At 39.0% G+C, this 25,829-nt stretch overlaps 2 protein-coding genes across 2 annotated transcripts in view; both read left to right on the top strand.

Moving 5' to 3' along the window:
• ADAM9 (ADAM metallopeptidase domain 9) overlaps window positions 1-14,974 on the top strand; it is a 121,087-nt gene extending 106,113 nt beyond the window's left edge. The window contains exons 19-22 of the mRNA XM_055124476.1: window positions 4,213-4,354; window positions 5,034-5,121; window positions 12,503-12,570; window positions 13,484-14,974. Of these exons, the coding sequence (XP_054980451.1) occupies window positions 4,213-4,354; window positions 5,034-5,121; window positions 12,503-12,570; window positions 13,484-13,577 (392 nt within the window). The 3' untranslated portion in view covers window positions 13,578-14,974. The remainder of the gene's footprint in view (window positions 1-4,212; window positions 4,355-5,033; window positions 5,122-12,502; window positions 12,571-13,483) is intronic.
• Window positions 14,975-17,008: 2,034 nt separating this feature from the next.
• Window positions 17,009-25,829, top strand: part of ADAM32 (ADAM metallopeptidase domain 32) — a 167,561-nt gene continuing 158,740 nt past the window's right edge. The window contains exon 1 of the mRNA XM_012932332.2: window positions 17,009-17,129. Within this exon, the coding sequence (XP_012787786.1) occupies window positions 17,009-17,129 (121 nt within the window). The remainder of the gene's footprint in view (window positions 17,130-25,829) is intronic.

Raw genomic sequence — 25,829 nt, 5'->3', positions numbered from 1 at the left:
GGATTATTTTATGTTGTATCATTTACCCTGCTGAATGAGAGGGTTTCGATTTTTCCACTTTTTTTTTTTCAATACTTGGTTTGGTCAGTCTTTTTCATTTCAGTTATCTACTAGGTGGGTAGTGGCATTTCATTGTGATTTGTATTTTCTTAATTACTAATGATGTTGACCTTTTCACGTGCCAGTCTGTCATCCACCTATCTTTTTTAGACTACCAAAGAACCGTTTACTAGTATACTTCAGTGTACCGTTAACGAGTTTGCCCCTCTTTTATTTCCTCAAGGATGTTCCTACATTTTGTTGTCTTTTTTCCCCCTAAGAAATTGGCCATCGGTTTAATTTTATTATTAATTATTGGATGATTGTGTTTTGTTTGTAATGTGTCTCTTTTGTCCTTAGGATGCTTGTAAGATGTTCATGTTATCTCTAGTTTTTATTATTTTATTTTATTTTATTTTTAATAATGTAGAAGTACTACTATTTATTCAGCTGCTGATTAAGCTGATTGAATTGGGCATGATCTCCGCATTACTTTTATTTTTTATTCTATTCTGAATGTTAACTTTATTTTATTATTTTATTATTATTTCCTCCCCCCCCACTTTTTTTTGATTCACCACGAGATACAGCTACAAAGCTTTCATGTTTGAGCTTCAGTCATATAATCATCAAACACCCATCCCTTCATCAGTGCACACTTTCCACCACCAGAATCCCCAGTATACTCCCCCCCCCCCCGCATCCCCCTGCCCCATTCCAATCTTTTCCCTGCTTGTGTGGCAGACAATTTCACCCATACTCTCTCTACTTTGATTACATTCGATATTTCAACACCAGTCTCACCACCACTCAAACCTGCCGAAAAGGCAATGCTAGATGATTTGTTTTGTATTGCTTGTTATGGATAGAATATAATGTCCAGGAAATTCTGTGTCATTCTCTTCAGGGAGCTTTAGTTTCTAGTCTGTGGGTCTTGGCCTTTGATGAGATTATGTGGCGCTAGGGGCAGTTTGTGGGTGTGACTGCCAAGCTTCTGGAAAGCTGGGGACCTAGTGGAAGGAGGCCCAGCCCCGAATCAAGCAGGCTTGAAGATCTCAGTCATGGGTTTTTCCTGCCGGTCCGCTCTCTGGTGTATCTCCAGTTTTTAATGTTTGGTGATTTGTAGAATTTTTGTTGTGAGAGCCCAAATCCTAACTACAGGACCACCAGGGAAGGGCAGAAGGATTTGTTGAATTTTTTATATTTGTGCCTTTGTGGATTTTTACCTCAGTTGTAAAATCTTGTAGCTATTTTTTTTTGCCTTAAAGCTTTCCTCTTCTTTGGGAATTGCAGTTACATATGTCTATTTGGCTGTGTATCATTTTATTGAGTGATTGTTCCCTACTTGATATAGCCTTTTAAATTATTTAGCATTTAGACTTTTAAAGTTTTAAAATATATAGTCATATCTTTTTAGTGCACTCTAATACTTGATGCATTTGATTTTCCAGTTGAAGGAGAAATCACCAGTAATGATTAGATTGAAGGATATAATTCCTTTTATGGCTCTTTCTTAAAAATTGTTTTGGGGGGGCTGGGGTGATAGCACAGCGGGTAGGGTGTTTGCTTTGCATGCAGCTGACCCGGGTTCGATTCCCAGCATCCCATTTGATTCCCCAAGCACCGCTCAGCAATCAGGAGTAAGTGCTGAGTGCAGAGCCAGGAGTAAACCCAGTGCATCACCAGGTGTGACCCAAAAAGCAAAAAAACACAACAAAATGAAAAGTTACTTTTTGATTAGGGGCTACACCAAACCACTCCTGGTGGTGCTTTGGGACTGTATGTGACACTGGGATCTAACCTGAATTTGCTGAGTGCGAGGAAAGCATCTCACCTGCTGGACCCTCTTTCCAACCCCTTTTTTATGGTTCTTAAGAAAAATTCGAATTGAATTGTGTAATGTCATTCAGAGTATGAAAATACTAATTTCACCATAGCCTTGCCATCATTGTAGGTTTTAACTTAACTCTTGTGTACTTGTTAGTAGGTATAAGATAATATACCAACCTTGCTTTTTCGGAGGGCTTCCACATTGGTTCTCAGGAGCCTCAGGGCCACTCCCGTAGGCACCCGGACACCAGGACTGTGTCCAGGGACAGGGGTCAGGCAGCGCTGCATGCAGGTGCCAGACATGTGCTCAGGCCCTTGCAGCAATTTTCCTGACCCCTCAAGCTTGCTTTTATATTCTATACTTTTTTTAGAATTTGGGTCAAATATTTTTCCATGTAATATCATACATAGCTTTGCATTATGAGGAAGATTTCAGATTATTAATACTGTTCATATTTTGCCTATAATTATATGAAACAATATAAAACAGAAATTTATACTAGTAACTATTTAAAAGTTAAAATAAGATTTAAAATCCAGAAGCTGTGTAAAGTAAAACTGATGTGGATAGGGAGATCACTGGGAGGACTGGAATGCGTGCTTGTTACACATGTGATCCTGAGCATAACCCCACTATCACATTGGGTCATTCCTATCACCACTCTCAACCTGATTTTTCAAAAATTTATTTTATTTTATAATTGTTTTTATTGAAACACAGTGAATTACAACATTACCAAGTTATTCATGATTGAGTCTCAGGCAATAAAGTTGCAACCTCAGTGTCCATGTCACTCCACCAATGTCCCCAGGTGCCTGGCCTGCCCTGCCCATTTCAGCATTCCATTTTCCTACAGAGTGACCACTTCCCTGCACCAGTGTCATTTAGTACTCTCCCCTGACCTTTGTCCAGATAAGGATAATCATTATGTTATACGTTACATAACACAAATGACAGTGAGGGGAATGTTTTCAACTCATAGTAGGTACAAGTCTAATCTCCCAAATATGTACAAAAGAGCTTTTAGAATCTGAAAAATAAAACAAAATAAGACAAAACAACCCAAGTAGTTTAGTAGAAAAATCTCAACGGTTGGAGCAGAAAAAAATGCAGTTTCCTTTAACATGAAAAGTTGCTCAACTCTCACCATAGAGAAATGCAAATGAAAATTGATTGTATAAAGATTTACTTTTCATCCACCAACTTGGCAAAGATCAAAAACTGACATTGTATATAAGAGTGTGATGATTTTTTTTTTAAATGCATTTGCTTTATTTTTTATTTATTTACTTGGTTTGCTTTTTTGGGTCACAGTCGGCAATGCTCAGGGGTTACTCCTGGCTCTGTATTCAGGAATTACTCCTAGTAGTGCTCAGGGGGCCATATGGGATCCTGGGGATTGAACCCAGGCTAGGCGAGTGCAAGGCAAATGCCCAACACACTGTACTATTGCTCTGGCCCCAAAGTTTGGGTTTTTTTGGAGGGGGGGTGGAGATTGTTTTGGGACTATACCTGGTGGTATCCTGGGGGCTGCTCCTGACTTGTTTCTGGGGGTGGGGTAAGGCAACGAGAACCATGCAGTGTCAGGGATGAAACCCAGACCTCCCACTTATGAGCACACTTCCCAGCCCTTTGGTCTATCTCTTTAGAAAATGGTGAATGTGCCTATCCTCTGATACAGCAGTTCAGAGTTTTTGAATTATTCCATAGATCTGTTTACATCCATATAACCTACCTACAATATAACTTGTCATAGTAATTTTTGAAATAGCAAAAATAAAAGTAACAGAGCTGGAGAAAAAAGGGTAAGGGGTTCAGCACTTACCTTGCATGCAGCTGGCCCTAGTTCTGTCCCTGGCAACACATATGGTCTCCTGAGCAATTCCTGAACACAGATTCAGGAATAATCCTTTAGTTACTCTTGAATAAGCACAACCTCTCTCCATGCCTCAAAAATATAAAAGTATCTAGGGTACAGATTAAATGATAGGTCATCTTTCAATTGTAGTTTTGTATATAAAATGAGATGGATCTCTTTATATGATTTGGGAAGATGCAGAGAAGTGAAAAGAGATGGGTGCTCTTCTGTGAATATTCTTATATCTTGAGAATGCATTCTATAGAATTATATGAAACCGATATATTTTATTACTTAGGGGTAGGCAAGACCAAAGTATCCAGGGATAAGATATGAACAAAACACCTCCTTGCCTTTTATTTATTTATATTTGTTTAATTTTTGAAGTGTGAAGACTTCTGTAAATTATTTATAATTACCATCCTTTTGTTTCTATGAGTTGACATCTAACTTAATGACCATTAATGTAAATTCTTCTCTCTAGAAAAGGATACCACGCTGAGGGACGGACTCCTGATATTCTTCTTCCTGGTAGTTCCCCTTATTGTGCTTGCTGCCTTTGCCTTCATAAAGAGAGATCAGCTACAGAGAAGATGCTTCCGGAAGAAGAGATCACGCACATATGAGTACAGAGATTTTCCATTTTAATTAATATTAGATTTCAATTATTAATGATGCTCATATTGTAGAAGTGGATTTGAAAATAGGGTTCTGGGTTATTTCTTTTTTCTTCTGACATGGTCAGCAGGGATTGAAAAGTAGTAGTCACTCGAATGTCTTTAATTGGTAAAAGGAAAAGGTAATGGTGATCAGCTTCCAGGATTTTCTAATTCTCAGATTGAGAATGTGTTTTAATTCTCTGATTTTAGGGGGAAACGAGGTTAAAGTTTAAAACACTGGCCTTATTGACCAAATTTTATAATTTTTTAGAATTTCAGTTTATTCAGTTGTGAAGATAGGGTTAAAAACAGCTTGTAAGGAGGGGCTGGAGTGATAGCACAGGGGTAGGGCGTTTGCCTTGCACGCGGCCGACCCGGGTTCGATTCCCAGCATCCCATATGGTCCCCTGAGCACCGCCAGGAGTGATTCCTGAGTGCAGAGCCAGGAGTAACCCCTGTGCATCGCCGGGTGTGACCCAAAAAGTAAAAAAAAAAAAAAAAAACTTGTAATGTGAAGATTAAAAACAGTAATTTTAGCTGTAATCTTAATCTTCACCACTACCGTTCTGTATTTGGGAAGATATAAAGTATATGTCATATAGGAAAGTTTTAATAGTAATAAATTAAAAAACCTTGTATCTTTTAGATCAGATAACAAAAATCAAGCAAAAGTTCCTAGACAGCAAGTGAGCGTTCCTCGGCATGTTTCTCCAGTGACTCCTCCCAGACAAGCTGTAAGTTTAAGGAGACAAAATACTTTTTCCTCTTTTTTTATTGAATCACAGTGAAATACAGTTACAAACTTGTTCATAATTGTGTTTCAGCCATACAATGTTTCAACACCCAAACCCCTGTCCCTTCACCAGTGTACATTTCCCACCACCAGTGTCCCCAGTTCTGCCCCTGTCCCCCACAGCCTGTGTCTAGGGCAGATACTTTTCTTCTCTCTCTTTCTCTCTCTTACTCTTTCATTCCTCCTCCATCTCTCTCTCACTCCCTCCCTCTCTCTTACTCTTTCTCCCTCCCTCTCTCTCACTCTTTCTCTATTCCTCTTTCTTACTCACTCTCTCTCCTTTTAGGCGCTGTGGTTTGCAGTACTGTTACTGAAAGGTTATCATGTGTATCAGTTTACTCCTTTCATCACTCAGTTCTTGTCCAGATTGATGATTTCCAATCATTGTTATAGTGGTCCCTTCTCTGTTCTAACTTCACTTCCCCATAACTTGTGGCAAGTTTCCTACCATGGACCGATCTTCTGGCCCTTCTTTCTACTGTCTTTGGGTATTATTCTTATACTGTTTTTTTTTTTCATTTTTAATACATACATACATACATATATATACATATATATATATATGTGTGTATATATATATTCCACAAATGAGTGTGATCATTCTGTCGGTTCCTCTCTCTCTTAATCATCTCACTCAGCATAATAGTCTCCATGTCCATCCATGTATAAGTAAATTTCATGACTTTGTTTTCCTAACAGCTGTGTAGTATTCCATTGTTTAGATGTACCATAATTTCTTTATCCAGTCCTCTCTTCTTACATACTTGGGGTGTTTCCAGATTCTGGCAATTGTGAATAGTGCTGCAATAAATATAGAAGTGCAGATGGCTTTTCTGCTGTATATTTTTTGGGCCCCTAGGGTATATTTCCTCAGAAAGTCTCTTGCCCGCACGCCTGGCTGTCTTTCCTGGGTCCCCTCAGAGGGGATGGGCTCCAGCTTCCCTCCCCACCCCAAGCAGAGCTCCCAGCGGCTGAAGACCACCTGAACCTAGCTACAGCCATGCTCGAGGTCCCACGTTCCGCACATTCAGACAGGCCTCATGCATGAAGGTACCGGCAGAGGAACCCAGGTGTGTGTAATCCCATCAACGGCTAACATCCAGAGACTTAAAAGCAAGCTCCCAGAAGCACGCAGCCGCTTCACGGACATGCGATATCTTGTAGCCTACTTCTCCCTCTGGGAGAAACTAGCAAGCTTCTGAGAGTTTCCTGCCCACATGGGACAGCCTTGCAAGTTTCCCATGGTGTATTCATATGCTAAATCCAGTAACAAGCTGATCTCATTCCCCTGACCCTGAAAGATCCTCCAGTACAACATCATTGGGAGGGCCGAGTCAAGAGAGACTTCTAAAATTTCAGGGAAAGGATGAATGGAGAGGTTACTGAGCCCACTGGAGAAATCAACAATTAACGAGATTTCGTGATCGTGATCATGAGGGTATATTTCCAGGAGCCATATTGCTGGACTGAATGAAAGCCCAATTTCTAGTTTTTGATGAATGTCTATATTGTTTTCCAAAAAAGGCTGAATCAGTCAGCATTCCCACCAGCAGTGGGTAGGAGATGAGAGTAATGAGAGTTCCTTTCTGCATTCGAGCCAGCTTTGGGTTGCACTTGTTCTTTTTGATGTGTGCCAGTCTCTCTGATATGGTGTGATTACTGTTGTTTTGATTTGTATTTCCCTGATTATTAGTGATAAAGGGCTTTTATGTGCCTTTTGGACATTTGTATTTCTTCTTTGAGGAAGTGTCTGTTCATCTCTTCTCCCCATTATTTATAGTGTTGGATTTTTTTTCTTATAAGGTTCTACAGTGCCTTATTTATCTTTGATACTCCTCATCAGATGGGTGTTGAGTAAATTTTTTTTTTCTCATTCCGTAGGCTGTCTTTGTATCCCAGTTATTGTTTTCTTTGAGGTGCAGAAGCTTTTTAGCTTAATGTAGTCCCATTTGTTTATCTTTTCTTCCACTTGCTTGGTCAGTGGTGTTTTATCTTTGAAGATGCCTTTTGGTTTTTTTTTTTTAATTATATAATGGAATCTCGTGTGAGTGTGTGTGTGCGCGCGCGCGCGCGCGCGCGTGCGTGCGCATGGCTGCGTGCAAGGCAAATGCCCCACCCGCTGTGCTATTGCTCCAGCCCCTCAGTGTCTGATACTCTTAGCACATGGTTTGAGATCCTGGAATAGGCCTAATTATTGCAGCAATGAGACCCATAATTACTGTTTCTTTGAAAGTAATAGAGATTATTGGGATAATGACATATTTTTCCTCATATACATATATCCCTAAGAAATGTATGGTATTTGTTTATCTCTTTTTAATCTTTGTATAATGCTTTATTTGTCTGAACCTGCCTTTTTTCCTTTAACATTGCTCTTTAATTTATCCCTATTAATACATATTGTTCTTCATCTTTTTCACTGTTGAAATTATATTCTACCCTTGATTAATGTCTGTTCATCGTCATTTTATTATAACATTGATGAGACAAAAAATTCTTCTGAAGGAAATGGACATCATTTTGCTTAAAGTCACAATTTCTGCAAACCTTTCAACAGTGTTGAGTGAGGGTTTCCCGTACATACAAAACATGCAGTCTGTGGCCAGAAAGCTGGCACAGAGGGTAAGGTGTTTGCTTACCATGCACAGCAACTAGGGTCAATCCCTGATACGCCCTGTATGGTCCCCTGAGCACATAGCCAGGAGTAAATACTGAGTGTGGCCAAGTGTGTCCCACCCCAATCCCCCTAATCATAACAATATACAATCTAAAAGTCTATTTTACCAGATTCTAGGTAAAATCTAGGATTAAGTGTCCAATGTAGTAACTATCACATTTAGTTGTGCCCACTTGTGGCTATTTAGATTTTATTCAAACAATAAAGTTAAGTAAAATAACATGAAGCACACACTATGTTTATAATGTTTAAGATCTGGAAACAACCCAAAGCCCAGCTTAAGATGAGTGGCTAAAACAATTGTGTGTGTGTGTATATATATATAGCCTAGTCTGTGTGACTAGGTTAATACTCAGCAATGAGAAAAGATGAAATCTAGTTTTCTGCAATGTGGATGAAATATGAAGGGTATTATATTAAGTGAAGTGAGCCAGAAAGAAAATACCAGGTACTAGATGGCTATGCTTATGCTCCATATAGAGATGTAGAAAACAAAGCAGGGGAATAGACAAGTCACCAGTGGAAACTAAAATAGGGTGAGTAGGACTGTGATCTACAGTTGGGGCACATGGTGGAGGAATCTAGTGAGATGGTGGTGGATGTTTGCAATCTGGTGGTGGATGTGGCATAATAGCACTGCAAGTATAAAAATAATATTGATACTATTGTAAGACATATACATACATAAAAAAGAAATATACATTTAATCATAAAAATAATGTTTTTCCTTATTTATGTTTTTTTTTATTTGCTTTTACTGAGTTGGGGGGAACTCCCAGAGATACTCTGGCTTTACACTCAGGAATTGCTCCTGGTAGTGAATGGGGCACCCTGTTGGATACCAGTGATCAAACCTGGATTAGCCATGTGCAAAGCCAAACCCCTACCCACTGTCCTGTTGCTCCCACCTTCATTTATGTTTTAAATCCTCAATAGACCACATATGTTGATAATATACATAGACCATCTGCTACAGGTTAAATGTAGATGGTTTCTGTTATTGTAGAAACTTCTGTTAGGAAGCACTGATTTATCTAGGGACATATAGTAATTAAAATGTAGAGTAGAAACATATGTTAATATTAAATAATTAGAAGTTATCAAATTGCTTACCAAAGAGAAGTCACCATTGGACGAATTCCTAGTTGTATAGAGAATTTCTGCATATACACGTTAATATGCATACCTACATATATAAATACTCATGGAATCACTCAGATCCCCTTATTCTTTATAGAAAAACACCAAAACTTGTTATAACCTTGCCCCCTTTATCTTTTGTCTTGGAAAATTTTAATATCACTACATATACACATATACAGGATGATCACATAGTCTCTGTTCATACAAATTAGAAATTATATATGCTATTCATTCTTGAACTTTTTAATAGAGTATGTGTGTCATAATTTGCTATTTTAGTTATTTGTAAGTATACAGTTTTGTGGTACTAACTATAGTCTTACATCACATAACAAAATCATGATGAACCGCGCATATTGATGGTCTATATGTATATACATATATATATATATAATATATATATATGTCCTAGGTGAGTAGTAGTTTATACTATATAGATTTGACAAAATTGTCCGGTGACATATTTCTCAGAATGCATCTCTGTGGCTAAGTGGCACATTACGATATATTCACAATGTTGCACAATTATCATCATTCTTCTATGGAATTTCACTACCCCAAATTGCAACACTATACCCATGAAGCATTCTTGGGTATATTACTCATTCCTCCCTTCCATTAAGAGCTAGCAGTCAACTATTAATCTGCTTCTAAAAACCTTGAATAAAATACATATATATTAGGATTGGATATATTTGTATATATTGTAGAATAAACACTATAATAAGTCCAACTCACATTCTTCACACACACACACACACACACACACACACACACACGCACACACACACACACACATTTCCCCCATGCTGGGAACTTTAAGCTTTAATACTCAGTCTGTGAGCTACTTTCAAATACATGATCCAATATTAACAGTAGTCATTATCTGTATATTGCATTCTCATGACTTATTTCATCTTTTAACCTTTGTATATTTTCCACCACTTAAAGATAACACTTTGATTTTGGGGCCACATCTGACGGTGCTCAGGGGTTGCTCCCAGCTCTATATTCACTCCCACTCAGGGCCGCATGGTGCTTGGATCAAACCTGGGCCTCCTGCTTGCAGGCATGCGCTCAGTCCTTGAAGTTGTTTCGTCAGCTCCAATTTACTGAGTCCAGAACTTTACCCACGCAAGTGCTCTATCAATGAGCAGCACCCTGTGGCACAGGTTTGTGCCTCTCTCTTTTATTCCCCTCTCCAGTGGTTTATTATTTTTTTCAGTATCTAACAGTGGTGGGTTGGAGAATCTGCTCCAACTTCTGTGCTTCGGTCTGGCCCATGGTGTTGCTCAGGGGACCATCTGGTGCCCGGGAGTGTGCCCAGGGCTCCTGCAAGCAAAGCCTGTCTCCAGCCTATTGAGCTATGTCCCTACCATGGTTTATCTTTGTATTTTCATCTTTTCATCAATTTTATGTCTTTATATTGCACACTTTGGTGAAATAATCTATTATTTGTCTTTTTCATTCTGGTTTATTTGGTTTTGCACAATTTCCTGTAATTTTCCCATTTTGTTGCAAAATGCAAAATTTCCTCTTTTTTTGTAGCTTTTTTGTAGAATATAGTATTCCACTGTATACATGTGTCACTTTGTTTTTTAACTGACTCATTTGGTTCCAAATTTTGGTATTGCAAATAATGCTACCATAAACATTGAAATGGATATAACTTTTTCTTTTTTCTTTTTTTTTTTTTTGCTTTTTGGGTCACATCTGGTGATGCACAGGGGTTACTCTTGTCTCTGCACTCAGGAATTACCCCTAGTGGTGATCAGGGGACCATATGGGATACTGGGAACCGAACCTGGGTCAGCCACGTGCAAGGCAAACGCCCTACCTGCTATGCTATTGCTCCAGTCCCTGCATATAACTTTTCTATTAGTATTTTTATATTGTTAAGATAGTAACCCAAAAGTGGTATCACTGCCTCATATGATGGCTCTCTCCCTCCCTCCCTCTCTCTCTCCTTCCTACCCACCTTCCCTCCTCCTCCCTTCTCCCTCTCTCCCTCCTACCCCTTTCCTCCTTCCCTCCCTCACTCCCTTTCTCCCCATAGGATTTCCTTCAGTGTTTCTAGGGCGCCAGTTTAGTACCCATGGATTCTTCTACATTTCTCCAAGTAACTTTTTCTTCCTTTGTCAGATCCAGGGGGAAGGTCGCTCTTTCTTCATTGATTTCCTCCCCCCCACCAGCCCCTTTGAGTGAAACCCACTATAGTGCACAGCAGCATTGCTGTCAAGATGGTACTTAATGATGATGTGTCTAATCAGCCTGCTATTCTCCTTTTCTTCCTTTCTGTAAAAGCCTCTGTTGCTTCTCAGGGTTTCAATAGATTTGTGTAGATTAATCCCGTGTTTTGATGTGGCTGGTGAGACTGGGAAAAACTAAATATAAGTCTCCTACTGGGCCTCGTGGCCCTGCCCTTCCCCTTCTTTTCTCATTGTTTGGTTTGTAAATTATTTCTTGTTTTCTAGAAACACGTCCAGTTCTTTTTTAAAATTCCAACTTGATATTCTAACACATATTTTAAAATATCAATATGTACTCTATTGGAGTATTTAGGCCACTATTTGTAAGAGCTTTGTTTTTAATAAATATATACTATTCTAGAATATGACTTAAAATGGGTGTTTTAAATCTTGTTATCACAAAAAAATGAGCATCAAATATCCTTGTATCTTTGTATGCATGTAAAAGTCTTTGCATGCATGTAAATGTATATGTCAGATAAATTCCAAGAAATGGACTTTATCTTTTCCAAAATGCTATCCTGTACCATGGCTAAAGGGGATAGAGGCTGTTTATCTGTCTCTCTCTATCTGGGTATCCCTTCTTTATTTTCACAATGTGAGAAAATTGCTTTAGGGGGCAGAAATATAGCAGAATATAAATAATGTTTAAGCTCTTCTCCAACCATATGTATTTTATATATGAATTACAATCATATGTAATTCACAGTGTTTTAGGAATAGCAGATTGTGATAAACTCTGCATCATTGATTTTTTTAATATATTCTCATTTTCTCTAACTTTTCCAAATGTGATGTGATATGCATAAAATGTTTTTATTTTTACTATCTTACTTGAGTTCATGTTATAGAGCCTCACTTTGTTATAAAATTAAATGCCTTTTTATGGAAGAATATAATAAATTCCAAAATTAAGGTTTGTTAATTAGTTCTATTTATAGTACCAGCTATTGTTTAGGTATATTTACACATTATTTGGTAGATTTTTTTTTTTAAAATAGGACATGTATCACATTTTAACTAAATGTACTTTATCAGAACATGTTATATGATATCTCTGGTCTATGGATTTAAAAAAAAATAACCTTAAAAGAATTGTGTTTTACATTCAGTGGCAAATATGTTGAAGAAGCAAAATATTTTAAGATGCGAGCATCATGTTTTACCTAATCATTGATTTAAATTGTATTGAACTTTTACATGGAAATCAAACTATCTGAATCTGTTATGCTGATAACCCTTTTTGTTTTCAGCCTATCTATGCAAACAGATTTCCAACACCAGCGTTTGCAGCCACGCAGCCGCAGCAGTTTCCATCAAGGTTTGAAATGAGTTCTTTTAGATTATTTGATGAAAACCCTGGACTTAATGTCAACATTTTCCCTTGTATTTTGTTTTTGTTTGGGGGGCCATGTTGACAGTGCTCGGGGATTACTCCTGGGAGGGTGGAGGAGACCATTTGGGATGCTGGGGATCAGATCCTGGTTGGCCATATGCAAAGCAAGTGCCCTACTCAGTGAACTATGGCTTTGGCCCCTGCCCTATCTCTTAATTTAATTTAGGATAATTTATTGCCAACAATTTTGATAGAGCACAAGTTTCTGAAAGCTTTTAAGGGGCCAGAAGGATGGCTCAAAGCACTGGAGTGCATGCTGTATATGCTCCCTAGCACTGCGATGTCCCTGAATATGCCAGGGGTCACCCCTGGGCTCTGGGCCAGGAGGCAGCCCCTAGCATCACTGGGTGTGGTCCCCAAACAAAACAAAAAGAACTTTTAAGTTCTGTCATGTTAATGCAGTGCCAAAATAAAGTTTTAAAGAAGTTTAAACAATATGGTCAACTGCTACTACAATCTAATATATTTAAAATTCAGAAACAAGCACCTTCAAAATAACTAGCAGTGTTGGGAAGGTGTAAAAGGGGCGGTGAGATTGGTGTTGGAATACTGAATGTCTGTAACTACACAAATGACTGAATAAAGTTTATTAAAAAAACAAACGCCAGATGGGTTGGACCAGACTTTGCATTGGAACAGTGAGGAAAGGGAGGTGGCCCGGAGCTGCGCTGCACCAGCGGAGCCTGTCGGCAGAGGGTTGTTGGTGAGCACTGAGTGGAGTCCCCACCCTCCACCTCTAAAGGAATGTCAGTAATATTAGGATGGCGTATTTGGCTTATAATGAATGTAAATTTATTTAAAGCTCACAACTAATTGTTCTTTTTCCCCTTCTTCACAGGCCACCTCCACCACAGCCGAAAGTATCATCTCAGGGGAATTTGATACCTGCCCGTCCTGCTCCCGCACCGCCTTTATATAGTTCTCTAACTTGATTTTTTTTTATAACTTCCCTTATGCCAGTAATCTTCAGGAAACTGAGCTAATACATTTATCCCCCTGATATTTTCTTGAAAGCCTTTCTTGCTGCAACTGTGAATGAAAACAAGATACTACGAAACAAACTTTACCAATTACACAGGAAAACTGAGAACAGAAAGAGAGTTGTCAGGATTGAAGAATACGAAAAGTGTAGTAAAACCAGGGAATCTAGAAAAATATTAAACTTCCATCATCGAGTGAATTGTTTTCAGTTGTTTGTGAGTTAATGTACTTAAAATGAATTGTATTATTTTGAACATGTTAGTGTAATAATTCTCAAAAAGATTTAAGTTTTATCATGTATTTCATTGCAACTCTGAATTCTTACTTTAGTTATTATTAATGTAGTTCTGGTTGATCATATGGAAATCTAATACTTATGGAAGTTGATTAGTTAAGTGCCAGTAATAGATAATAGCTTTCATCTTGAATGGACTAATCTCATCAAACATTAGAGTCTTGTCTATTTCATTCATGACATGAGTAGTTAGGTACCAGGAATAGATGATAGTCTTCATCTTGAATGGACTAATTTATCAAACACTAGTCTTGTCTGTTTTGTTCACTACGAGTAAATGTTATATTCTCAGAAAAACCTGCATAAGATATAGTGTTTTTAAAAGTATAAGATACTTTTAAATGTGTATGTGTGTATTCACACACATCTTTCATTTTTATGATCATTCTATGGATAAATGATTCTGTGGATTCTATAGGCAATAGAATCTTTGCATCTATCTATGGATAATGATTGGAAAAGTTAATAGAATTTCTATTTGTAATCATGTTGTAGCATGACATTCTTTTAGAATATCATTATTTTAAATAAATAATAAAACTTCAGGTACAAAGTGTTTAATAGAGCTAATCAGATGCTGTTGATTCATGGGTATAGCGAAGCAGGAGCTATTATAATGTCTTCAATCAATTGTGCTGTCAAAACCACTTGGGAATTTCCTGAGCACTTTAATGAAATCTAAAATCTTTGTTTTCAAACTTGTTATTAATATAAGTTAGAATGTTTACATTTACCAAGGTGTACTACATCATTTTTCTGTCACACTAATTTTTTCAGAGAAAGGGGAAGAGGTAATCATTTTTAGATAAGGACAAAATTGTAATGTCTGAATTATCATCCCACCTGTGTTAAAAAGATAATTTGATTTTTACTAATGGAATAAATGTAATGTATTGATGGTAAAATTTTAAGCTCTTAAAAATTTTCATAAACTTTAATAATAATGTTCAATAAATTTATTAACTAAATTTCATTAGCTAAAATATTTGGTTTGTACATATATATACATATACAAATACAATATTTACAACAAATAAAATACTTGAAATTCTGTTTTGTGTTGTCTAGTAACAGCCTAAATACTCAGCTATTTATTATTTTATTAATTAAAACAATACTTTAAATGAAATGCCTAATGAAACTTTTGTACATGTTATCTCAAGTTTTTAGAATTTTGACTACTTGTACACAGTGCCTTTTATTAAAAGAAACAATTTAGTGTTGGTAAATATGGATATTTTAATTTTTTGAAGGTGTCACATTTTAACATGCTGATATTAAAATTGTAAATTATTCTAAATGAAGACTTAACTCATTTTGACTGGATATGTGAGTGAATTTATAATAGGCTAAAATGATGAGCTTTTTCACTCATATTGTCAATTTTTGCAACTGATTTATTTCACTGAAATTTTATAGTTGGATATAGCTATATAACTTTTCTTATAATTAGATAATCCTTTGGATCCTTTAACATGTAGAAGATATCGAAATGATTTGTTTGATTAGTCTATTTCATACACTTTTGTGTGTATTTTCATATGCTTCATGTGTTATTCACTTAGGTTTGTCCTTCATTTATTTTGAATTGCCATGAAACTAAAATTTCTTGGTCATAGACATGACTTCAAAATGTAAAATGAGGGGCTGGAGTGATAGCACAGCAGGTAGGGCATTTGCCTTGCATGCGGCCAACCCGGGTTCAAATCCCAGCATCCCATATGGTCCCCTGAGCACCGCCAGGGGTGATTCCTGAGTGTATGAGCCAGGAGTGACCCCTGTGCATTGCTGGGTGTGACCCAAAAAGCAAAAAAAGTAAAATGAAAGAGCTTTCTTGCCATATGGTTAAGTACAATTCAAGTTTTCTAAGCATAAATAAAAGATTATTAAATTCTGTAAATATTTTATCCAAAACTGCCATGTTACAGGTATCACATTTATATCTTCTATTATGGAGTAAACTAGATATATATAAGCATAATATAAAGTTGACTCTAATATAGATATAAATATTAAAAGCACAGGAGGCAGAAATAACTAAAATGAGTTATCTAGAAATTAAATCAGAATGCTTAGCACTAAATGGCATTTGCCTATATTGTTCATCAGACGCAGGATAAAACCAGTGCTGATTGGGGCTGCCCACAGCAATGCTATTCCAGCATTGGCTCTTACAGTGGAGATATGTTATTGATGTATTTTTTTTTTTGCTGCTTTGGTTTCCTTTATACTATAGTTTCATAAATTAAAATTGCCTTATTCTTATGAAATCTTGTATGTCTATAAAGTTGCATCATCGAGGTTAATGTAGATGTGCTGATTCACCTCCCCCACCCCACCCCCAGGTAAACTTTTCTCACTTTTTAAATGATTTGGAATGACACAAAAGTACATGTACCTAGAGCCGGGGGGAGTGTTATAAGGAAGAATGCAGGCTTTGTGCGAGAAGGTTTGGAGGGGGTGGTAGGCAATGCTCAGACAGGCTGATCAGCCAGAGTAACCAAGAACCTGAGGACAAGATGAATTAGCCGCCCAGACACCAGATTAAGAAAAGCTTAAACACTTGTGCTAAGAAATTTGCTAGCATTTTCTGCTGGAACACGTATAACTATTTACAGGTATTAGAGTTTTAAGCATGCCGGTTATTATGTGAGTGTAGTGAGAAGTTACTGAACAAGGGAATGACATCGATGTGAATTTTAGCCACTGCTCTCTGAAGAATCAGATTAATAAAACACGTGAACATTGCCTACTTTTATGTCTATTTGAACCTTAAGTATGGGGGGCGGGGCAGGGAACATGGCAGGTTCTTTGCCAAAATATTAAAACCCGCTCACCTCTCACTTGATTGGAGTCTTATTACGTACATGGCTAGTTTCTGCTCTGTTTTGTTTCTTAGAAAACAAACTTTAGCAAATGTGTGTGTGTGATCTTATTTGTGTGTACCTGGATGTATTGATACAATCCGTGTACAATACACGCGATCATTATTTTTAGTCACTAAAACCAGCTAAAGGTTTATGGGGATTTTTACCAAGTTCAATGAAGGGGCCTGGGCGGTTGGATAACTCCAGACCAGCGAAAGGGATGGGGTGCAGGCTTCAGACGGTTGGGATACGTGCTGCTAACGGACCACCTTCAACCGCAGGACAACTTGGCCCCTTTGTGCGCGCGCGGCGGCTCCCTGGGTTTGCGAAGCCGGTGGCTGGTGAGCAAAGGCCGCCGCGAGCTGCCCAACGCCCAACGGCCACTCCCTCAGGACCAGTTTGGGGCCAGGAAGGCGCACTATGTTCCGCCCACTGTTGTTTCTTGGCGGGCTCCTTGGTTTGCTTGTGACTCAATCAGGTAATTGGGTGGCGCTCCTCTTCCTGCTCTTTGAGGTGAAGGAAGGTTTTTCCCCTTTTGCCTCCATCCAGTGCTTACCTGCCTCCCTCAAAAGGTGATCCTACCTGATTTAAAATAAATTAACCCGGGCCTTTTCCTGCATTTTGGATCCTTTTGCCCTGTCACTTGGGAAACACCTTGTTTGGGTTACCCACTGGCTAGAGCAGGGATGCATGGCAGCGGAAGATGGTACTAGTAAACAATATTTTACTAGTAAAAAAGTAAAATATAAAAGTAAACATAAAGATATTTACTTTTGAAATATTTTTTTCATGTTGCAGGCTTTTGGTATGTCTTTGGAGGAGTCTGTTCAGAGGTCTTATGTGTATTTTTGGGATTGGGTTGCTTAATTTTTGTTGTTCAATTGTGTGAATTCCAAATATGTATACATTTGGGAGAAGGTTGCCATTTTAATTTTGTGATAGTTCCCTTCAGAGAGTAATAGCTTTTAATTTATCCTTAATCCCATTGTTTATTGCTTTTATTTTCCATTCCCACTGGAAATGCAAAATAATCCCCCCCCCCAATTTGATGTTTTTGAGATCACCAGTGTTTTCTTCTATGTGCTTAATTATTTAGGGTGCAATTCCTAAATATATATTAGACCCTTTATATAAAGACCCTAATATATATTGGATCCTTTAAACATAAAGGATCTAATACTTGAACACCCAGCTGTGTTCAGGGCTTACTTCTGACTCTTGACTCAGGGATCACTTATGGAAGTGCGTAAGGAGCTACATGTGGTGCTGGGTATCGAACCTGAGTCAGTAGCATGCAGCAAGCCCTTCCCCAGATGTACTATTTCTCCAGCTCCAATAGACACAGCTCTTTAATTCAGTTTGAATTAATTTTGTGTTTAGTGTTAAATAGTGATCTAGCTTTTCTACCAACAAGTGTTGAAGAAACTTTAATTTTCCACCCTAGGAACTTGACTCCTTTATGGTGGATTAGATATCCACATCTGTGTTTATTTCTGGGCTTTCTATTTCCATTGTGTGACTAAAATATGATATTTTGTGGGAGGGGAGCCACATCTAGTGTTGCTGGAAGAGGCCCATGTTGTGCCAGGGATCAAGCCCAGGACACTCAAGTGCAAAGTGCGTGCCCCAGTTGCGTCTTCTCAACCAGTGCCACATTGTTTTAATTATGGCGGTATTTGAAGTAGGAGAAATAGATTCTCCATACTGCCTCTTTTCTCTCACAATTGCTTTGACTATTTGGGGGTCATTTATGACTATACAAATATTAGTAATGTTCTATTTATTGGTAAAATGCCACTAACATTTTGATAGAGATTGTATTGAATCTGTGCATTTCTTTAGATAATAGGTCCATTTAAAATCCAAACTTATTCTAATTATGAACATGGGATATCTTTCCATTTCTTTGTGCTGTGTTCCATCTTTGTTAAATTTACTGTTAGGTATTTACCTTTTAAATTTTTAATTATGTATTAAAGTCACCACGATTTACAAAATTACTCACTTTTCTTTTTAAACCATTGTTTTAAATACTGGGATGCATGATGCTGTAAATCACTTTTCATGCATATATCATTTCAATACCAGACCCATCACCAGTGTCCCAAAGACCCCTCCCAGTCTTCCCATCCCCCCATGTAAGCTCCATTTAGTAGAAAGATCTTCATTTCCAGTGACTTTGACTGCTGTTCTCTAAGTTTCTTTCCTCACCAGATATAAGAGCAGTCTCTTTTGTTTGTTTTTGTGGAGGTGGTAACACACATATAGATGAATAGAGCTAATCTGAAATTCCACAAAATTGTAAATCAAATTTTTTTCAGAAACTAAATTTTTTAGAGGAGCGATAGAATAGCAGGTAGGGCATTGGACCCGGGTTCAATTCTTCCACCCCTCTTGGAGAGCCCGGCAAGCTACCAAGAATATTCCACCCGCTCAGTAGAGCCTGGCAAGCTACCTGTGGCGTCTTGGATATGTATTGGATTTGCCAAAAACAGTAACAACAAGTTTCACAATGGAGACGTTACTGGTGTCTGCTTGAGCAAATCGATGAGCAACGAGATGACAGTGATACAGTGATACTGTAAAGAATTAGTGAACAGTAAAGAATATTATGGATAATTCTGAGCTGATATATTGTAGATTTTGCATGAAAGAGGTATGTCCTACAAATATAAAATTTAGTAACAGTGAAGTGAAGAGAATTTAAAGGGGGGAAAATCTGAATAGTTAATAAAAGTCCCATGTCAATGTGTCATCCTAAGAAAGAATATTGGCTTTACATTAGAAAACATACTATAGATTCTGCTTAAGTGTCTGCATTAATAAATAAAAGATTATGGATGTTAAACTTAGTTTCTTTACATAGAATATTCAATATAAATGAGATGTTAATTGTATGTTAACTGTATGTTAATTGTATCAGATCCTTTAGCAAACTAGAAGTAAATATGGTTTTCTTAATCTAGTAGGTTATCAATGTTAAGAAAATCTTAATCAGATGTAGGACATTAAATATAAATGAGATGTTAAGTGTATAATATCTTTTAGCAAACTAGGAGTAAATATGTGTTTTTTAATCTAGGAGAGGGAAACTAAGCACCAGGAGTGAATACCATACTTAGTACCATGTGCTGAGTGGGTTTGTCCTTTAAAGAAGCTGATTTAATGCTTCTTACAAGACTTGTTTCAAGGCTGTCAATTCCCCAAAACTCTCAGCTGTTGTCTGTCCGTGATGCTCCAGACTGTTCTTTCAAATCTGAATGATAATCTAGCTGAATAGAATATTCTTGAGGTGTTTGTTTCATTGAGTTTTCGTACCATATCTCTACATTATCTGCTGGCCCATAGAGTCTCACATGGTAGCTATGCTGTGGATCTTTCCTTTGTATGTAAATTCCTTTTTTTATCTTGTGGGCTTTCACTTGTCTTTGGTTTTTGTCATTCTGAACACAATGTGTCTTGGAGTCTTCTTGGTTATGGATAATTATGAGACAATTTTCACTGGGGTTCTTTGAGTCTCTTTTATTTGGTTGCCTGTATTCCTCAAATTTGGAAAGTTCTTAATTGAGTTTTTAACTATGATTTCTTCATTAAATTTACCTTTTTGATCCTCAGGGCCTGCAGTAATTCTTACATTGTTCCCTTGAGCTATGTCATAGTTTTTTGTGTGCTGTTCATTTCTTTTCTGACTTTTTTTTTTTTTTTGCTTTTTGGGTCACACCTGGAGATGCACGGGGGTTATTCCTGGCTCATGCACTCAGAAATTACTCCTGATGGTACTCAGGGGACCATATGGGATGCTGGGAATTGAACCCTGGTCGGCCACGTGCAAGGCAAACGCCCTACTGGCTGTGCTATCACTTCAGCCCCTTCTTTTCTGACGTTTTTTGCATTTTGTTGTTATTGTTTGCTAGAGTCTTCCTCCATCTCATCTAATTTTGAAGCTGCTGTTATTCTGCTGTTCAGAGCTTCTAATGAGATGTTTTATCTTTTTGTTTTGTTTTGTTTTTAATAACTTAGCATACTCTTTATTTCTGATTGTAGTTTTCTCATCATGGCTCTCATTTTCTTGTGTTTTGTTGACTACCTGTAACATCATTTCTTTGAACTTTTTTTTTCCCCAATATTTTTTCATTAGTCTAGCTAAGGAGTTGGACTGGATCGTTAGCACAGTGGGTAGGGCATTTGTCTTGCACGCGGTTCGATCCTCCGGCCCTCTCGGAGAGCCCAGCAAGCTACCGAGAGTATCCCACCCGCACAGCAGAGCCTGGCAAGCTACCCATGGCATATATGATATGCCAAAAACAGTAACAAGTCTCACCATGGAGACATTACTGGTGCCCGCTTGAACAAATCGATGAACAAGAGGACAGCAGTGCTACAGCTAGGGAGTTGTTTATATATATATATATATATATATATTTTTTTTTCAAAAAATCAGCTCCTGGTTTTATTGACCTTTTGTATTGTTTTCTTGATTGCTATATCATTGATTTCTGAGTAATTGATAATATGCGTGTTGGCTCTCTCCCCACGTGTGTTTGGTGGTCAGGCCACTTTCACACCCTGAGTGGCTAATGACAATGGATAAAAGAGGAAACAAGGGCCAGGCTGGTTGGTGATCAGTTGCAGTTTATTCCAGTCTAGTCTTCCTCTGATTCCTTTCAGTCTCACTGCCCATAGTCCTTCTTCCCCGCCCACTCTCACAGCCTTAGTTATAGGGAACAATCACCAAGGGCTGGGGGTAGCAACTACATGCAGGTGAAGTAGCACAATCAACATATGAAAGCCCTTCCTTCCAGGGAAGCTCTTCTAGGACAGTAGCTCATCTTGCTAGGAGATCCACTCAAGGGCAGAATTTCATCTAAAGGGTGTATTTCTTCTTAACCTAGTCTATATACATTAAACAGTCACCTTAAATTTACTTCTTAATAATCTTTCTAGTCATTTTGTATAAACACAGTAAAAGAGATATTAATCTTAAAGGATGGCAGTCCTGGGAACATCTTGCTGTAGATCCCAGACTTGCTGTAGATCTAATCCTTAAGCCAGATTAGACCTTCTGATGTTGGTAGGCCCCATGGGTGGCTTTTGTGAAGTGGGGAGGAGAAAGACAGTCACTTTCTCCCCATAGCCTCTGACACCCAAGACCCAGGGTTACTGAGTTCTTGTATTGCCTCACAGAAAAGAATTTCAGGAGTAGACAAGCAGTGAAGCAAAACAGATTTTATTTGGAGGATTTTGAAGGGAAGGAGGAAGAGAAAGTGGGAAAGAGTGGATAGTAACATGATTAAGAGAGAACCCGGGCTTCTCCAAGGGCAGAGAGGCCCCTACACACATCCCAGCATTAGACATAAAAGCATGAAAATCCACATCTTAAGAAGGGAGATTCGGGGGGGGGGGGGCAGAGCGATAGCACAGCGGGTAGGGCGTTTGCCTTGCACGCGGCCGACCCGGGTTCGATCCCCGGCATCCCATATGGTCCCCCAAGCACCGCCAGGAGTAATTCCTGAGTGCAAAGCCAGGAGTAACCCCTGAGCATCGCTGGGTGTGATCCAAAAAGCAAAAAATAAATAAATAAATAAATAAAAGAAGGGAGATTCAGGTGCCACATGTGCTCGAGCACCACAGGTGCTCAGCCACGTGGGCACAAGCAGCTCAGGTGCCACATGTGTTCAGCCATGCGGGCACAAGCAGCACAACTCAGGCAGCAATGGGCTCAGGCAGCAGATGGGGTCCTCCCTTTGTTCAAGGTGACATTTATAGGGTATCTTCTCAGGATGTCTTGGTCTGGAATATTCTGACTTCTTCTCTGGGCTGAATCGCTAAAGTTAATCAGGCTAAGGAAGAGGTCCGAGTGTATTCGATGAATTTCCTTCATGAGGAGTCTGATCTCTTCAGGGTCTGCTGCTGAAGGTTCTATCTCAGGTCTTGTTCAACCTTAGGACTTTTACTTCCCAGGAATTTCATTGTAAATTCTAGTGACTGTGAGGAGCTGGCCCAGGACAGACCACAGGAATCTATTTAGCTTTCTTAAGACACTTTTTACAGGAGCCCACATTGTAGAATAACTTGTTTATCTGTTCCTGAGCAAGGAATTTGGATACAGGCATCCTGGGTCGCAAGAAGGGTGGTGGTCAGACCAGATAACCAGACCCATATCACACGACCCGTATCACAAGACCCAGGACTGCCCCCAGAACCGGGACATTCCTGAATGTTGGTGCGAATACTGATCCCCAAAAACATAGGCTAATGAGTGATGTCCTTTTAAATTGATTGGTTAAGAAAGTTCGTAATGTTACAAATCTATTTGCTATGAAATGCGCAGGCTCTGCTGTAACGGCTGGAGAAGGCCTATATAAGATCTCCTTTGGATCTCCTTTGGTCTTTTGCCCAACCTGCTGGACCTGCATGTCCGCGTAGGAGGCTGGACCCTGGCTAGCCAGTCTTACAATAAACCCTGCTTGCTGTTTGCAGTCTCTGGAGTCTCTTTGTCATTATAGGGAGATCTCAATCTGTGCCCTAACAGTGACTTCCTTCCCTAGAAGTTTCACTGCTGTGGGGCCTTTCCCTGTCTATCTGCCTGCCTATATCACTTCCTAACCCTAGCCCTTGTCTAGTTGATGTCGGTGGGCCCCACATGTGACTTATGTGAAGTGGGGAGGAGAAAGACAGTCACTTTCTCCCCAACCACCTCTACCACCCAGGACCCTGGGTTACTGGGTTTTTGTTTTGCTTGCAGAAAAGAATTTTAGGAATAGACAAGCAGTGAAGTGAACAGATTTTATTTAGAAGTTTTTTGAGGGAAGGAGGAAGGGATAAGTGGAAGAGAGAATGCGGGCTTCTCCAAGGGTGGAGAGAGCTCTACACACATCCTAGCACTAGACACAAAAGCATGAAAGTACACATCTCAAGAGGGGAGATGTGGGTGACACATGTGCTTGGGCACCACATGTGTTCGGCCACGTGGGCACAAGCAGCACATGGGCTCAGGCAGCATATTCACGCTTCCTTTGTTCAAGGTGTCTTTTATATGGTTTCTTCAACCTGCCCCCATGTGGTGCTTCTTTCCAGGTAAAAGTTCATTGCTAAGGAGGTTACCAGGGAGTTTGGAAGTGGCGATGGTCTTCTTTGGGCTGAATCACATTTTAATCAGATTAAGGGAGAGGTCTGAGACTTTGAGGACATGGGGAGGGGTCCATTATCCTCAGGGTCTACTGAAGATCTTACCAGGTCTGTTTTCTTGAATCTGCAAGTCTTAACATTTTCCTTCCAGGGAGACTCTGTTAAATCTAAGTTTTCATTGCCCAGGGCCTCTCCCTATCTACCTGCCTACATCATAGTCTTCTCTTTGCGTCATGACAGAATTTGTACATAACCATGCTCTTAACTTATTATAAGCTTTATAGCACTTGGTTTGTCTCATTTCGATGCCAGGGAAGTTTATCGCTTGCGTTGGGTCCATCCAGTCCCTTTGTCAAGACCTTGCTTTTGGGTTGCTAGGAACTAAAGGGCAGCTGAGGCTTAAGTCGAGTAAATATGACAGATGGTCGGGAGTAAATATTATTCAGAGTCAATTAACTCCAAAGTTACAAAAGCATAGCATTAACTGTCTTCCTGTGTCTATACAAAAAAGACATTACTCAAAGGTAAACTATGCAAAGGACATAGGGGAAGGAGAAAGCAACATTTTTCTTACAAAAAAAGAAAACACCCAGAGTCCTTAGAAGGATCTAATCTTACAAATCACAGGTCTGATTAGGGGAAATGAGTGATTAGCAGAGAGGGGAAGCAGAGCACAAAGGAGAAGTTAGAGATGAATACTTAGGAAATGGGAGTGCTTCGGGAGCATTGTGATGGGTATTACTCAGCAAACCGCAGCTCCTGGGGGTGGGGGAAAGGAAGGGGAGCAGGGGAGAAAGGTTGGAGGAGAAACAGCAAACCGATGTTAAACCTAAAACGTTTAGAACTATAATCCAACAGATTTCTGCTCTAATTTTTTTGTTTGTTTGCTTTTGTGCCACTGTAGCAAACAGGATTTTGTGCTCAGGATTTGCTCCTGTCTCTTTACAGGGATCACTCCGGGTTGTGCTCAGGGGATCACATGTGGTGCCAATGTTAACCACGTGCAAGGCAAGCACCTTATCGCTGTGTTATCTCTGCCCTGCTGCTCTTATTTTTAATTTTTCCTTCCTTCCTCCCTTTCTTACTATTTTGGGATTCATTTATCTCCCCTTTTCTAAATTCTTATCATGAGATTATTGATTTGAACATTTTCTTCTCTCCTAATATAGGCCTATATTGCCTAGAATTTCTTACATTTGCTGTGTCTCCTAAGTTCTGGTAGTTGTTTCTTAGTTCTCATCTGTTTAGAAGAATCTTATTTCATTAATTTTTTTTAAATTGAGAATTTGTGATAGACCATAGCAAAGCTGTTCATAATTGGGTTTCAGTTATACAATGATCCAATACCCATTCCTCCGCCAATGTACATTTCCCACCACCAATGTCCCCGCTACCTTCCCCTCCCAACATCCCCCAACCCTGCCTCCCTTTATCACAGGCACTTTTCTTCTTTCTCTCTATCCTTTTGTGCATTATGGTTTGCTATACAGGTAGGTACTAAGAGGTCATTGTGTTTGTTCAGGGCATTGTTATCGGGGAAGTAAGGAAGTAGCTTTTCTAACTGGGTGGTAGCTTTGGGGTTGTGGATGTGATTGCTGAGGCTTCTGTAAGTACAGTGAATTGTGGGGAGGTAGCCCATTCTGACCACAAGAAGGCCTGGAGATTTCAGATATAAAACCTGAAGGATTGTGGGAGCAAGGTGTTGCCAGGGGCTCTGCTTGGGCAGGCACCCCCTCGGATTTACCTGGTCTGTGCAGCCTTGCACGGTTCTGAGATTAACTGTGGCTTTTGATCTCTTTTGAGATTTATTTATTTATTTTGAAGCAAGGCTGATAAATAAATGTTTATAGTTGAGCTGGAGATGGTTTGTGGGCATGGCTCCATATATCTAACTTTGGCCATTTAGTTTCTTG

The sequence above is a fragment of the Sorex araneus genome, chromosome 1, assembly GCF_027595985.1.
Source record: "Sorex araneus isolate mSorAra2 chromosome 1, mSorAra2.pri, whole genome shotgun sequence".
NCBI lineage: Eukaryota > Metazoa > Chordata > Mammalia > Eulipotyphla > Soricidae > Sorex > Sorex araneus.
This window is presented reverse-complemented; position numbering and strand designations above follow the sequence as displayed.